General features: G+C 43.5%; 1 protein-coding gene across 1 annotated transcript in view; it reads right to left on the reverse strand.

Annotated features, from left to right (window-relative positions):
* PSMF1 (proteasome inhibitor subunit 1) overlaps positions 1-16,523 on the reverse strand; it is a 38,777-nt gene extending 22,254 nt beyond the window's left edge. Inside the window, exons 1-4 of the mRNA XM_019972178.2 lie at positions 16,234-16,523; positions 11,058-11,210; positions 9,448-9,530; positions 6,705-6,887 (exon numbers count right to left, since the gene is read on the reverse strand). Coding sequence (XP_019827737.1) covers positions 6,705-6,887; positions 9,448-9,530; positions 11,058-11,210; positions 16,234-16,362 — 548 coding nt within the window. The 5' untranslated portion in view covers positions 16,363-16,523. The remainder of the gene's footprint in view (positions 1-6,704; positions 6,888-9,447; positions 9,531-11,057; positions 11,211-16,233) is intronic.
* Between the last annotated feature and the right edge of the window lie 392 nt (positions 16,524-16,915).

The raw sequence follows: 16,915 nt of genomic DNA on the forward strand, positions 1-16,915 counted from the left end.
CACTATATTCTGAGCAATGAGCTCAATATGACATCTATCATCATATTCCTGAGACAGGTACAATAATTCCCAAGTTGCCCATGAGAAAACCAAGGCTAACTGTTCTCACTGAGACAGGCAAAGCTACAAGGCCAGGGTTTGAAGCCAGTTGATCAACCTGCAAAGCCTGTACTCCTAACTGCCATATGATACTCTCTCCTTGACATGAGAGGTGGGTGAGGCAGCAGAAAGAAGGAAAAGAAGTCCCACCTGCTAGAAGTGGTACACAGGAGTGATAAGCCTTGGCCCTTTGCCTCATCCCTTCCAATCCTTAGCAAGGACAGCACCGCCCTCTATCAGTATTCTTCAGTGATTTCCAACTGTCCATTGGGGAGATTCAGGTACATCAGGTACGCCTGGCATCAGGGTCCTTGCAAAATCTAGTCTTATCCTTCAGAGCTGTTATATCCCAGGATTCTGACATGAACTCTTTCTCAAACCAAAATTTAGAGACAACCCCATGCTTTCAGATTTTGATGCCACTGGACTGCTGGTCTCACAGCCTGGAACAACCTCCCTAGAAAGGAATCTGAGGAAATAATCCAAACACATGAAAAGGAAAAAAGAAAATGAGCCTGAGGAACACTTTTCCTCTTCCCCATGAACACACAGCTCAGGCAGCAACCCCCAAGAAGTCTTTCCTAGGCCACCGATGGGGGATCTCTGTGCTAATCCCTGATAACCTGGCAGTTATATAAACTCTTATTTACTCACCTGTCTCCCATACCAGAGGGACAGCACATGCCTCAAAAGTATGGGCCCAGGCCCAGGGATCTCTGAACCCAGAGGGAAGCATTTGCTGGATAGAGAACTCATTAAAAATGTGCAAAGATATAGGTCCAGGTGATAGAGATACAAAGGGCTGAAAAAAGGAGGGTAAAGGGGATATGCACTTGAAAAACACCAATAATCTTGGAATTAGAGAAAAATAACCACATGGTATGGACCTAACAGAAGCAGAAGATATTAAGAAGAGGTAGCAAGAATACACAGAAGAACTATACAAAAGAGATCTTCATGACCCAAATAATCACGAGGGTATGATCACTCACCTAGAGCCAGACATCCTGGAATGTGAAGTCAAGTGGGCCTTAGGAAGCATCACTACGAACAAAGCTAGTGGAGGTGATGGAATTCCAGTGGACCTACTTCAAATCCTAAAAGATGATGCTGTGAAAGTGCTGCACTCAATATGCCAGCAAAGTTGGAAAACTCAGCAGTGGCCACAAGGCTGGAAAAGGTCAGTTTTCATTCCATTCCCAAAGAAAGGCAATGCTAAAGAATGCTCAAACTTCTGCACAGTTGCACTCATCTCACACGCTAGCAAAGTAATGCTCAAAATTCTCCAAGCCAGGCTTCAACAGTACATGAACCAAGAACTTCCACGTGTTCAAGCTGGTTTTGGAAAAGGCAGAGGAACCAGAGATCAAATTGCCAATATCCACTGGATCATCAAAAAAGCAAGAGAATTCCAGAAAAACATCTACTTCTGCTTTATTGACTATGCGAAAGCCTTTGACTATGTGGATCACAACAAACTGAAAAATTCTTCAAGAGATGGGAATACGAGACCACCTGATCTGCCTCTTGAGAAATCTGTATGCAGGTCAAGAAGCAACGGTTAGAACTGGACATGGAAAAACAGACTGATTTCAAATTGGGAAAGGAGTACGTCAAGGCTGTATATTGTCACCCTACTTATTTAACTTATATGCAGAGTACATCATGAGAAATGCTGGGCTGGATGAAGCACAAGCTGGTATCAAGATGGCTGGGAGAAACATCAATAACCTCAGATATGCAGATGACACCACCCTTACGGCAGAAAGCGAAGAACTAAAGAGCCTCCTGATGAAAGTGAAAGAGGAGAGTGAAAAAGTTGGCTTAAAACTCAACATTCAGAAAACGAAGATCATGGCATCTGGTCCTATCACTTTGTGGCAAACAGATGGGGAAACAGTGAAAACAGGGACAGAGTTTAGTTTTTTGGGCTCCAAGATCACTGCAGATGGTGATCTCAGCCATGAAATTAAAAGACGCTTGCTCCTTGGAAGAAAAGTTATGACCAACCTAGACTGTTTATTAAAAAGCAGAGACATTACTTTGTCAACAAAGGTCCATCTAGTCAAAGCTATGATTTTTCCAGTAGTCATGGATGGATGTGAGAGTTGGACTATAAAGAAAGCTGAGCACCAAAGAATTGATGCTTTTGAACTGTGGTGTTGGAGAAGACTCTTGAGAGTCCCTTGGACTGCAAGTAGATCCAACCAGTCCATCCTAAAGGAAATCAGTCCTGAATGTTCATTGGAAGGACTGATGCTGAAGCTGAAATTCCAATACTTGGGCCACCTGATGCGAAAAGCTGACCCATTGGAAAAGACCCTGATGCTGGGAAAGATTGAAGGCGGGAGAAGAGGACGACACAGCATGAGATGGTTGGAGGATATCACCAACTCAGTGGAGATGAGTTTGGGTAAACTCTGGGAGTTGGTGATGGACAGGGAGGCCTGGTGTGCTGTAGTCCATGGGGTCGCAAAGAGTCAGATATGACTGAGCGACTGAACTGAACTGAACTGCATGGTAGTATTCTCAAGGATGGGGTGAATGCCTGTGCTAGTGGGCCAGGAGTTTTAGCCAACCAAAAAAAACATGAAGGGCAGGATAGGACAGGGCTGGCTCTGTCTGCAGCAGGCCTGTACTCGGCTGGCACTATTCCTAGCCTCTATCCCCATCTTCTAGGCACAGAACAAGGCCTACATATTTCAAAATGCCTTTCGCAGCCCAAAGACTTAAAACGCAGAGATATCACTGCTGACGGAGGTCTTTACAGTCAAAGCTATGGTTTTTCCAGTAGTCATGTATGGACCTGAGAGCTGGACCATAAAGAAAGCTGAGTACCAAAGAACTGATATTTTCAAATTGTAGTGCCGGAGAAGACTCTTGAGGGTCCCTTGATTGCAAGGACATCAAAACAGTCAATCTTAAAGGAAATCAACCCTGATTATGACTGTTGCTGAAGCTCCAATACTTTGACCACCTGATATGAAGAGTCAACTCACTAGAGAAGACCTTGATACTGGGAAAGACTGAAAGCAAAAAAAGGAGAAGGTGATGGCAGAGGATGCGATGGTTAGATAGCATCACCGACTCAATGGACATGAATTTGAGCAAACCCCAGGAGATAGTGGAGAACAGAGAAGCCTGGCATGGTGCAGTCCATGGGGTCGCAGAGTTACACACAACTCAGTGACTGAACAACAATGACATTGTTCTATTGACCTATGAGTCTGTCCACCTAATGTAGCTATATAATAAGCCTGAATACTGGGTATAATGATTTCTCCATCTTTATTTAATTTCAAAATTATTTTTAGCTACTCCAAACTCCTTTGCCTTTCCATATAAATTATGGAATAATCTTGCTCTATCTTCAGAAGTTTTTGTTGGGATTATGATAGGAATTGCATTAAACTACTGTATCAATTTATGGAGTATGTGACATCTTTGATGCAGAGGGAAAAGAATCCGCCTGCCAATGCAGGAGACACAAGAGATATGGGTTCAATTCCTGGGTCGAGAAGATCCTCTGGGGTAGGAAATGGCAACCCACTACAGTATTCTTGTCCGGAAAATTCCACAGATGGAAGAGCTGGGAAGGCTACAATCCATGGGGTGGCAAAGAGTTGGACACGACTGAGCCACTAACACACAGAGTGTATCAGTTTGTGGAGTATTTGACATTTTTACTATGTTGAGTCTTCCACTCATGAACATGTGATGTTTCTCATTTAGGTCTTCTTTGATTATAGTTTTCAGCATAAAAGTCTGAAATGTTTCATCAGACTTACACCTAAGTGTAATTAATTTTTTCAGTGTAATTTTTTCAGTAATTCTAAATGGTGGCCTGTGCTGTGCTTAGGTGTTCAGTTGTGTCCGACTCTGCGACCCCATGGACTGCAGCCCGCCAGGCTCCTCTGTACACGGAGATTCTCCAGGCAAGAGTACTGGAGTGGGTTGCCATGCCCTCCTCCAGCGAATCTTCTAAACCCAGGGATCAAACCCAGGTCTCCCACACTGTAGGCGGATTCTTTACCAGCTGAGCTAAAAGCTATTATACTGTATCTTAAACATCTATTTCCATGTGTTTATTGCTAATACAGTGAAACACAGTTGACTTTTGGATGTTCAGCTGGTATCCTACAACCTAACTAGGCTCATAATATTCTTTTTCTGGTAGATTCCTTGAGATTTTCCATGTAGACCATTATGTCAACTATGAATGTAAACTTTTATTTCTTCCTTTCTTATCTGTATGCCTTTTCTTTTTCTTGTCTTAATGTGGTGACAAAACTTTCAGTACTATGCTGAGTAAGACTTGTGAGAGTGGATATCCTTGCCTTGTTTCTTAGGGGGAAAGACTTCAGTAACTAATTTTAAATAAATTCCTTTTGCTAGTATAATGTTGGTCTCAAAAAATATTGTTTAGGTTATTATCAAACCACTCTCCAGTTGAAGGGAAAATACAAAATCTCAGTCATGGGCTATTACTATCAGTGCTCTTATAGTCTGATCCTAGGACCCTTATTTCAATTGTTATATATTCATGCTTCCAAGTAAGACAAAACTAGGACCTTTTAAAATTTTTTTGCAGCTTTACTGAGATATTTCATGTACCACAAAATTAATCCAGTTAACATGGTGGTTTTTAGATGTTTATAGAAAGTGCAACTATTCTAATTTTTGAATATTTTCTGCACCCTAAAAAAACACCCTGTACTCATCAGCAGTCATTCCCCATTCATGCTCTTTAATCCTTCCATCTCACCTCCTGGCAACCAAATAATCTACTTTCTGTTTCTGTGGATCTGCCTATTCTTGACATTTCACATAAATGGCTTTTTGCACTTAGCACAATGTTTTCAAGGTTCATACATGTTGTGATGTGTATCAGTATCAGTACTTCATTTTTTATTGCTCAAATATTTCCCTGTATGCATATATCACATTTATCCATTCATCAGCCGATGGACATTTAGGTTGTTTCCACTTTTAGGCTATTATGAGTAATGCTGCTATGAACATTCTTATACAAAAGTTGTACATGAAGATGTGCACAAACCAGTAGTTTATCACTGTAGTTTTGATTTCTGCTTTTTTCACGTTTATGGGCCACCTGTACACCTTTCTTGGGGAAATGTCTATTCAAATCCTTTAACATTTTTGAAATCGGGTTGTCTTTTTATTACTGAAATGTAAAGTTCTCTACGTATCTATGTATCTCTAGATACGAGTCTCTTGTCAGATATATGATTTGTAAATGATGTCAAATTCAAGATAACCCCACATACAAGTGCATATCTTTTCTGGTGTAGTTATGCTCAGGCATCTACACAATGAAACAAACATTATCTTATCATTATTTACTATTTATTTCTCATTTATATTATACTTTATATGACCCCTTTTGAAATTTTGCATTTGGTAAGTTAGATTATCTATGAACTCCATTTTAAGAGAGTAAAGGAGATTTCAGAAAATATGTTTTGATACGGGAAGTAAATCTGAGAGACCTGAGAATTACTATCCACTTAGTAAGATCTAAAAGTCTTCCCCAATTTGACTGCTGTCTAGGGCTTATCCTTAAACCTTGTCAACATATTCTGGTTACATCACAGCAGAACACTGGGCTAGAGTGAGGACACCTGAACCCCCAGCTCCGGCTCTGTCTCTTTAATTACTGGCTGGTGACCTTAGGCAAGTCATCTTAAATAATCAAACAAGCTGTTCCCAACCTTTCAAGACTTTTTATCAATTTCCACTTTGCCCACAGAAACCAGTATTTCCAAAAATTGTCAAAGAGACTTGCCAATTACTACTTATTATAGTAATAAATTTCCCATTTAATTAATCAAAGGTATATAACTGCAACACAGAGTATTTACAATGGCAGTTAACACTTATTGAGTGCTTATTATGGCTGCACAGTGAGCCCTCCCTCTCAACCCTGCCAAGCCCACCATTACTACCGCACGGTGGACTCCAAACTGGGAAGTGCCATCTCAGCTAAAGACTACGGCGTCCCTGCTCCTTGTCTTCTCTCAGAGCAAAAGTCTCCAGTCCTACATACTGCCATCCCAATCTGCAAAGATCTTAGACGTGACTTGCTCAGACCTTATGCTGTTTTGGAAAAGTTTTCATGTTGTCAAAGAGATCCGGGGCTACAATGAAGTGAAATGCAAAGAAAGGGAACACTGAGACGACATCCCCTCCAGGAACCTCCAGTATTTCTGCATCTTTGCGTTTTCCCTCAAAGCCTGATTCAGAGTCCTGTACAAACAGCTCTGGAATGAATAACTGAACCAGCTGGGCAGCAACTCTGGAGTACTACACATACACCTCAGAGGCACTGACCCTTGGGCGAGTCAGAGGCTCTGTGTAGCCTCTAAAAAAGATGCATGCAGCCTTAAGATGCTGGGGTGACTAGCAGCAGTACAAGAACTCACTGCTTCACTCAGATCTCCACTTCCTATCTCCAAATACCAAGACTCTTGACAATTCTGTTGAAGAGATGTGGGGGGTCCAGAGAGGGGTCAAGCAGCAGGGATGGTCATGGATAGAATCCTTCTAGAGAAGCTGGGGCTGCCCTCTATGGGCTGTGTACTCACCAGGTAGGCTGTCGGCTGGTATGTGGGTGTTGTGGGTGAATCCGGAGTGGGTCCACCTCTCTGGCAGTGGCAGGGGGAAACTCCCGGTGGGGACTTAGATTGGCTTTTTCCCACTGCTCATGAATAGGTGTAATAATCCCAGACACAATACGGGACCGAAGTTCCTCGCTGTTCTTGTAGACCCTGAAGAAAGGAGACGAGGCGTCAGCTGCTTTCAGCTGGTTGGTAACCCTGCGCACAGTATTCTGGTGGTGGTGCTGGTGGCGGCGGTGGCGACAATAGCGGCGACGGCCCTGGTAGCGTTTGGACTGTTCGCAAGGGTGGGAACAGGCCGCCCGGCGGACCTGGGTAAGGGGGGCAATAGCCCGGCGTTGTCTCCGCGATTTGGGCCTAAGCTTCTTCGGCATCTGAGTTGCCCCTTCTCGTTTACCACCCCATTAGAAAGAGGTGAGGTGTAGGGGCACAGGGCCTTGACTCCTCTGGGCCCACCCCACCCCACCCTGCCCTCAGCCTCATTGTGTGTTCATCACATGTCATGGGAAGAGTCATGGAAGGCAAAGGCCCCATGGGAAGGATAACCAGGTTCCTGGTCCAAGTAGGCAGGGCTCCGGGGCTTAATGTCCAATTCTGTCACTAACTCAGGGGCCTTGGAAGGCTGCTCTAGGCCTCTTTTTCTCTGTCTGTGAGAGAAAAGCAATGTGAGCTATCGCTGAAGTGTTAAGGCAGACTGAGGTAGCAGGGAGTGAGCAGGACTCTACGGAATTCCTAAAAATCTGTCATTTTAAAATGAGTCATATCCTGAGTCAAATAACAAATCTTATGAACCAGGGACACAGAAAATAGACTGGTGGTTGCCAGTGGGAGGAAGTGGAAGAGGACTGAACTGGGAGTTTGGGATTAGCAGATGCAAACTGGTATATACAGAATGAATAAACAAGGTCCTACTGTGTAGCACAGGGACCTACATTCACTACCTCGTGATAAACCACAAAGGAAAAGAATATGATATATATGTCTACATTGTATAACTGAGTCACTCTGCTATACAGCAGTAATCAACACAATACTGTAAATCAACTATACTTCAATAAAAAATAAATTAAAAAAAAAAAGCAAACCTCATAAATGTAAATCAAAACCTGAAGGAAAACAGATGTCTTTACTGGAGAGAAAGGTGGCAAATACTGTCATAATCAAGCGACCAAACTGAACCAAATCTACAAGACAGACGTCATGAGCCTGACATGAAGCACTTAGAAGAACATAGCCTCACTTACATAGAGTTCTTGTTGAAAATGTCCAACCTGAATCAAATGATAAGTTAACAATCTGAATGTTCTATATAACAACTGACCTCAAGTCTTCAAAAATAGCAATGCTAAGAAAAATAAAAGTCTAGGAAACTTCTAGATTAAAGGTAATTGAAAAGACATGAAAATAAACGCAATTTGTGATACTTGGCTGGGTTAAAAAAACAAAAACCTCAAATTGAAAACTAAAAGACTACCCAGAAAGGACACCACTTGGATGACGCAGAAACCTGAACACTGACTGTGTACTAAATGACATTAATGTATTAAAACTAAATTTCCTGAGTGTGATAACTGCCTTAAGGTTATACAGGAGGACATCTACATAAGAAGAAGGAGATACATGCTGAAATATTTAGGGCTTAAGGTTCATAAAGTCTGGAAATAATTCTCAGATGGCTCAAGAACAAAAAAGCATACAGAAAAAGTAAGTAAATGCAGCAAAACGTTAAAAACTGGTGAACCTAGGTGGTGGGTATATGGGTGTTCACTGTATTAGTTCTGCAAACCCTCTTTTCTGAGGGGTTGCAGATTTCAAAATAAAAAGTCAAGATAATGAGAAGACAAGTTAGACTCCAAGAAAATATTTGCAAAACACATATATGATTAATGACTGTTATCCAAAATATACAAAGAACTCCTAAAACTCAACCTTAAGAAAGCAACTTGATTAAAAAATGTATCAAAGACCTGAACAGATACCTCACCAAAGAAAATGCAAAGACAACAGAAAAGCGTATGAAAAGATATTCAACATCATATGTCATCAGGGAACTGCAAATGAAAACAAAAATGAGATACCACTACACAGCTGTTAGAACGGCCAAAATCTCAAACACTGACAAGGATGCAGACCAACAGGAACTCTCGTTTACTGCTGGTGGGAAAGCAGCATAGTACAGCTACTGAGGAAGACAGTGCAGCAGTTTCTTACGAAAGTAAACATACCCCAACACCACCAAGAATGGAATCTGGGTGATAATGGGTCAGCACAGGTTCATCAACAAATGCACCACTCTGCTGCAGGATGGTGAGAGTGCGGGGCAAGAGGGAGGTCCCAGGGAATTTGCTACACTTACTGCTCAATTTTGCTGTGACCCTAAAACTGCTGTAAAAAATAAAGTCCATTAAAACAAAAAACTGGGGAATGGAGTGTACCAGAGTAGGTACACCTTATCCTAAGAGGTCACTGGCCTGGCCCCATCTCTACCCTGCAGACTTGTGGTCTCTAAGTTGCATCATTTTATTTCACGGGGCATTTCCCACATGAATCTTCTCTTAAAATAAATTAAAAACAGAAAGAACAGAGTGCCCAGGAGAAGGATCCTTCTGTTAACCTTCCTCCATTCTCTAACACCTCAAGTCCATTCCTTATGTCTGGCCATTGATTCTCTCTTCTTTTTTCCCAGGCAAAAGCCATCACTTAGAAATACCTGTGGAAGTCAACCAGATGTTCTGAATCGATATAATCATTCAAGTTCAGGGTCAAATCTGACACTTGCTGTGAGCCATGTTCCTAGAAAAATGAAAACAAAAAATGAGAGACTGGGGTATTTCTGGTCTAATGAGTGAGTAAGTGGGCAACTAGAGGGGAGAAGAACAATTTTATATCCAACCTAAAGAAATACACATGGGCACCAAGAGACATATACAAGGACTATTTGTAACAGATGAAATACATATTGAGCATTTGGGGCCAACTCTTGATTTAGGAATAATGCCTTTCTGAGGCAGAGCCCAGAAAAACCTACTTCCCAAGCTCTTTTGCAGCTTAAAATCAAACATGTGAATGGGGTGCCAAAAAGATGCACAACTTCAACTTGGCGGTGAGCAACATGGACAAACAGGCTGGGTAAGAAGCAGACATCTTGCCATTATGGGCCGCAACAGAAGCACAGGGGCTACAACATCAGTGGCTCATGAGAAGGGGGCCCCTGGGTTGGCAGCCAGCCAGTACCTAATGCCCTGGGCTGACGGCAGCAGCACTGGTTTCCACAGCATGGTTTGGAGCAATGCCCTGGAAGCTCAGCCTTCAAAGTGCTTCTCCAGCCCTTCTGACAACATGGTTATCCCAGTTCTTTTAATAAACCCAACTATTCAAATGAACCTAAAGGGATTTCGTTGTTTCAAACTAAGAATCTTGAGTGATATACGATATAAGTGATCATCAAAAGGAAGAGGGGTAAATAAATTATTGTACTATGGAATACTACATAGTGGTTAAAATGAATCAGGCATAGTCATTTGCATTGCCATGTAAAGACCTCCAAAACATATCAAGGTAAAAATGCAAAGTGCAGAACACTACAGACTGCATGATATCTTTATATGAATCCAGACAACCAGGCCAAACCTAGAGAGTCATTGCCCTCAGGGTGCTTAGAGGGCATGTTATATAGACTACAGAACATTCTGCTATAGTGGCAGAATACAAAATATTACACCAAAGCATAAATGTAATGAACTAACTGCAAACCGTGTCAAGTACCAGGCAGGAAAATAAAATGATGAAGCAGAGGCATAATTTAGATCTTTCTGACAGACTAGAGGAAGCAGTCAGGACTGACTGAACTTTCTGAGTAAGTGAAAAGAAAACAAGAGGGAGTCAGTCAGGCTAAAGGACTGTACCTGTGTGAGGCAGCAAAGGTGGAGAGAGGAAGAGCTTTCCAGGAGGGAAAACGAGAAGGATAAAGGCTTCAAGGCAGCAAAAAGCTGTGAGCCAAGCAAGTCTAAGGAACTAAAAGCCGTCCCCTAGGGCTACAGTAAGCTTTTTTGGTTTTCTCCCAAGTTGTCCCTGAATGAATCTACCTTAATTTACTTCACTATTCCTTTGTGATGGCAAGCACTTCCTTTTACAATAATAAGGAGTAGACATCTTTGAACACAAAGCATTTCTACATTTAGGGTCCTGGCCTCAGAATAAAGTTCCAGAAGTAGGATCACTAGCTAAAGGCTTCACGTACACTGAGGGCTCTTAAATGGGTTTCAAAAAGGCGATCCCAAGGTCCATTCCCAACATCAGATTCTTTGTGACTACACTCACCAGCACATTGATGATCATGCTGTTCTCCACGGTGACAGCCTTCACGAGTAGCTTTCTGGACCCATCCTTGGACTCATACCGGAGGACATACAGGTCTTTATTACTGTTCCATTCCACTGGCAGCAGTTCTGATTTCTTATCATTGGGACCCGGCTGAGAAGACACCAGAGAGGAGAAAGATCATGACTTCAGATCTGAAAAAAGGAAATTACAGATAATCGAATCCTGTTCCCTCACTTTACAGATGAGGACATGGAGGTCGGGAGAAGTAAAACGTCCAAGGTCCAACAGCAAGTGAGGGATCTGTGGTCTCTGGACTCCAGCTCCAGCGTTTCCCCCTCACTCCTGACTGCCTTTGTGACACAGCACTGGAACTTGTTTAGAAGCTACAGTCTTGGTTGAAAAATCTCTCCATCTCCCTGCCAAGAATAAGGCCAGTCATCTCAAGGAATACTGTGAAATTCTAAGGACAGTGTTTCTCAAAGTTTGGAATTTCAGCCAACTGCAAAGGCATCATGAAAGTAGTGACTAAAAATAGACTGTAATGACACCTCTCCAGACTACTGTAGTGGTTTAACAAAAGTTATGAATAACTTTCATACAAACACAAAATATAGCATATGTACAAGATTTTAAAAAAAAGAATTATAAAATGGACAACTAGGTGTCTACAACCAGCTTAAGACAAAGAACATGGCTTGAGTAGTGTACCCCTAATGAATCTCCCTCCTCTTCCCTTGTGGGTAGTCACTAGTCTGTATTTTTAAAAATTTCCTTACTTTTCCTTATAGTTATGTTACTATACACAAATCCTAAAAATAAGTTGTTTCAAATGTTTTTGAATTTTATATAAATGGCATCACTTTTGTCATTTTCATTCAATATTGTTTTGAGAGTTATCCGTAACTATAGTTGATGCACAGTGCATTCCATTGCTACATAGTTCACAGCCACATAATGCACCGTTGTATGAATATGCTGCAAGTTACACTCCCTTGATGGATATGTGGGGTGTTTCCAACTTATCTGTTATGCTATTATAAATAACGCTGCTATGAACGCTCTTGTACACAGGTTAGCTCACACATCTCCTAGTAACATAGAAATGAACTTCTATAAAATATATGTAGGGGAAGAACTTTTAATTTATAAGATAAAGTCAATTGTTTGCCAAAGTACGGATTTACACTCTCATGAGCAATGTATCCAAGTTCTTGTTTCAAGTGGTCAGCAACATGCTATTGTCCAACTTAAAATATTTTTGCCAACCAAATGGATGTAAAAATGCATCACTGGGAGTTGTGATGTTCTCCTTTCTTAAAAGAAAAACAAACCCAAGGACTTTCCTTTTATACACTAATGTTTGTGACATAGTTCTCAAACTATTTCTATAGAAAAACCCAAAACCTGATTTCCAGATGGGAAAAGATTTCTTAAACAAGGTCCACAAAAGAAAAAAATGCTATCTTCGACACTGCTCATATTTTAAAGCTTCCGATCAATAACCGCTACTACTAACGAAGTGAACAGGCAGCCACAGGCTAGGATGAGCTATGTGCCATGGCTGCAAATGAAAAAGAATCAATACCTAGTACAAAAAGGGAATGCCTGAAAAATGAACTATAAAAATTGGTAATCCACTTGAAAAACTGGCAAAAGGTAAGAGCAACTAACTCTGTATAAAGGGTTGTTCAACTTTACTAGCATTCAGAGATACCAGGATCCATCCATCCGACTGCTATTATCCGTTTTTCTATTTTTTGCCAGGTGTTTGTGTGGGTGTAAGGAGAATGGCAACCTCTAAGTACTGCTGGAGGCTGTTCATATTCATACAACCCCCTTTGGAGAGCAATTTGGTAATATTTAGTGCCATCAGATAAGCCAATACCCCAAGACCTTAAACCTCCACTCCTAAAAGAAATTCTGTACACAGAGGCACAGGGAATATGACAAGGGCTTGTTGAGGGCACCAAAGGGGAGGCAAATTGCACAATATGCCCATAGTACAGCAGTGAGAAGAGACAACTAGATCTAATTGCAGTATTATAGGTAAAAATAAACAACATGACAAACTTTTTTAAAAAATGAGATTTACAGTTGGGTACCATTTATGTAAAAAGAATAATTAAAACACATGAAAAAAACCATCTATATTATTTTCATGGATGCATATGTCTATAGCTAAACACAGAGCAAGTGGACTGGGAAGATCTGTATTCACGAGACTATAGTGGGAAGGAGTGGGACCAAAGATGAAGAACAACAACAACACACAAAGGTCTAAGCACACAAACCTCACAGATACCAAGGACAACGGGAAGCCAAGAATAGAGACTGTGGGCCTCTCCTCTTTGGTCACCTCTAGGCCTTGTAAATCAAACGAGCAAAGTGGTGCCAAATAAAATTCAAGATGTTGCAACTGACCTGGTTTCAAACCTGGCTAAATGACAAGGAAACTCACAGGCCTGAAGCAGGGAAATGAAAGTGACAGAAAACAAAAGTGAAACTTATCAGCCAACTCTGCTTAAGAAATTATCCCCTCACCCCTAGCTGGGTAAATTTCCTGTAACACGTGTAGTGTCCTGGATTTATGGTTTACTTTGGAAGCCAAGAATTTGATAATATGACTTGTCTTTGTTGTATCAAGGGCGTCTGAATTTATATTTCTACTCTCCATGTACAGCATTCAACCTACCAGAATTTCTTCCTGGAATATATGTAACTGGGCCTGCTCACTGCCCCATAACATCTGGCTTCCAGAGCAAGAGACACTACTGGGGTCTGGCGGGGCTGATACCTCTCACTGCAGCAGAACCAGTGCTCCCCAGCTCAGCGCCTGCCCTGATAAGGGAAAACAGGTGGGACTGAAAGAGACTGGCCTTGGTGATATCAAGTCAAACATGGCATTCAACTGCCTGTTGGACTAGGACATCAATATCAGACCTCCCAAAGAGCTACAACTGGAAAGTAGCCAAAGTACATGGTTGTGTAGTTTAACTGGCTTGGATGAAAAAAATCTAAGAGCTAAGAGGGGGCTGTGGCAACCCACTCCAGTATTCTTGCCTGGGGTATCCCATGGACAGAGGGGCCCAGCAGGCTACAGTCCACGGGGTAGCAGAGTCAGACATGACTTTACAACTAAACAACAAGAGGGAGCTGAGAATTGCCCAAGGTCATGGTAAGTCAGGTGCAGAGCTGGGTTTGGCATTCAGAGCTCCTGGTTGCCTGTGTTATGGCTAAAGACGCCCACCCCACAAAGTAAAGATAGCTGTCCCCTTAGGCAAAATCCTGGGGCTGGAAGTATTCTTTAATGGCCGTGAGTGCATCCCAGTATCCCTGGGCTAAAATGTGTCTCAAAAAGATCATTTCAGGCATTTTTCTCTTTTGTCATAATCCTTAGATTCCTACAACAGAACACAAAATCCTCGAATTCAAGCCTGTGGCCATCTCTATTCCCTGGCCACCTAAACGACCTGACAGAGCTATAAAGTTCTTACGAGGTGTGGTGCTGACTTCAAGAAAGAAATCCAAACTCAATACTGAATTTTTGATTGAAAATGCATTGTTCTTCTAATCAAGTTTTATGTACACAGTTTTCCTGAACCAGAGAATATAGAACCAAAGAGAAAAGGAGACAATTTAGCTTTCTATTTAACTGTCAACATAGTAAATGATCAAGTACACAATTTCAGGACCTTCCTCTCTCTCTTATCACCCCTAGAAGGGTGGGAAGCAGGAGGCGGCTGCTTCAGACAAACATTCTCTGAACTTTGCAAACACCGCTGGTCTCAGCTGAGTCTGTGGGCCCCACGCTGGAAAACTAAAACCTCTCTTGAATAAACTAATAGGAAAGATACTCCTCCAAAAGGCTTCTACTCTGAATGAAAGTAAACGCAGAAGTGAGAGGACAACAAGCACAACCTGAGCCCCAGAAGCATTTAAGGGCAGAGAGAAGCAAAAATACACCACGCTTTAGTGCGCAACACAAACACTCATCCCCCAGGGGCACATGCTTGACCTAGCACTGGAGTGGACAGACAGACAGTGGGTAATGCTTTCCAATTCCCCATATGCACTCTCCTGGGGCCTCCCCCAAGAGGTCTGGAGCCAGCAACTTTTTCTGTTTTGCATGAACTCAACATGTGGCATGGTAAACAGACTGCACCTCTGAGATTCAGTCAGGGATCTTTTTTTTAAACCAAATCATGTTCTTTCTTAAAACTTGGAAGCCTGGAGTACAGACAGGGGAAAGCTGGCGGTTAGGAGCAGGCAATGATCCACACAGACTGAGGTCTCTAAGCTGTCAAAGAGTCTCCAACAGAGTTGCTGGCAGGATTTGCGCAGGAAGAGGTCGAGGTCAGTGCTCACAGGAAGCTGATGTGTACAATGACCCTGCGGGGGAGAGCCACAGGGAAGGGGCAGGGAAGATGGGAGAATGCTACAGCAAAGAATCAAGTGAGGCAGGCTGGCACCAGCAGTCCTGGGGCTCTGTGGGGACTGGCAACAAGGCCCCCAGCTGTAAGAGGCAGAGTCTGAGAATGGGAGAGCAGGAGGGGCTGCTTCTGTAGGGACAGCTATGGTGAAGGACAGTTTAATTGGCCTTCACACCCAGGATGCATGTGTGTACATGTTGGGGAGGTGGTTGTTGGCCCGGAGCCTGAGGTCAAGATGACAACGGTGAGTGGGCAGCACGGGGCCCTGCAGTGTAGAGTGAAGGGTGTCGAGCCCTCTGCTCTTGACTGGAGCTGAGTCCAAGCGCTCCCCTATACTGGTGTCCCTCTATACGGTGCTTGGATCCAGGTGAACGCTCCAGTACAGTAGGAGGGTGGTACTGAATACAGCCCTCACCCCGGGTAGGTGAGGAGTGCTCAAGGGAGCTTATTACCCCCGTCTCGGTGCCAGAGGGCAAAATCCCAGCCTGGGAGAACGCCAGCCGGTGCTGGAGCGAGTTTCTGACCATGGGTTTTCAAATCACGTTGTGCCAGCTAGAATGCAACAGTAGAGCACCTCCCTGAGCCGCAGAGTACAGGTACCAAAACTGTCATGAGCCTCAGGGCCCGGACCTGGGAAGGGGGAAGGTCGGGCACTCTGGACCAGGCCTCTGGGATCTGGATTCGGGCAGAAGACGCCTCCCGCCTCCACAATGGTCCCACGCCACCCTGGCTCCGTGGCGTACCTGGTCGCCGGCACCCAAGCCGTAGTAGCCGTGCGTGACCACCTCCCAGTGCAGGAAGCAGACAAGCGCGTCCTGCGCGCAGGTGATGGCCGGCGCCGCCGACGCGAACAGTACCTCCAAGCCAGCCATGGGCGACCCTGGCTTCTGCGGGCGGAGGAAGGGAGGAAGAAAGTGCGGTGAGCCGACAGGGCCCTCACAACACTGCTGACTCCTCTCCGCTACTCCGCAGGTAGTGGTCTAATGTCAACCTGCGCGACCAAAATGGAGACGCCCAGAGGCGGGGGTGTGGCCACCGGAAGTAACTTCCAACTCCCGCGCTACCGCGCGAGAGCGCCCGGCTGGAAACAGAAGGAAGACTCTTAAAGGTTCCGTCAGGCAGAGCATGGGCAGGGCAGGACCCCTGGGAGCGAGGTCCTTCAAAGTTGGGATCTTCATCTTCTCTGTAGGTGGTAGATGTGCTACACGTAGGTTGTGGCATCGTTGAAGAGAGGCTACCTTTGTTTTGAGTCACAGACTTCTGCAAAATAGGGTGGGCGTATGCTTGTAAGAGAAGAGATTACGAAATAAGATTAAAACATTTTCGTAGTAATAGCCGGCACTTAATGCAGTACTTCGGAAAAGGCAATGGCACCCCACTCCAGTATTCCTGCCTGGAAAATCCCGTGGACGGAGGAGCCGGGTA

The sequence above is a fragment of the Bos indicus genome, chromosome 13, assembly GCF_029378745.1.
Source record: "Bos indicus isolate NIAB-ARS_2022 breed Sahiwal x Tharparkar chromosome 13, NIAB-ARS_B.indTharparkar_mat_pri_1.0, whole genome shotgun sequence".
In the NCBI taxonomy this organism is placed as follows: domain Eukaryota; kingdom Metazoa; phylum Chordata; class Mammalia; order Artiodactyla; family Bovidae; genus Bos; species Bos indicus.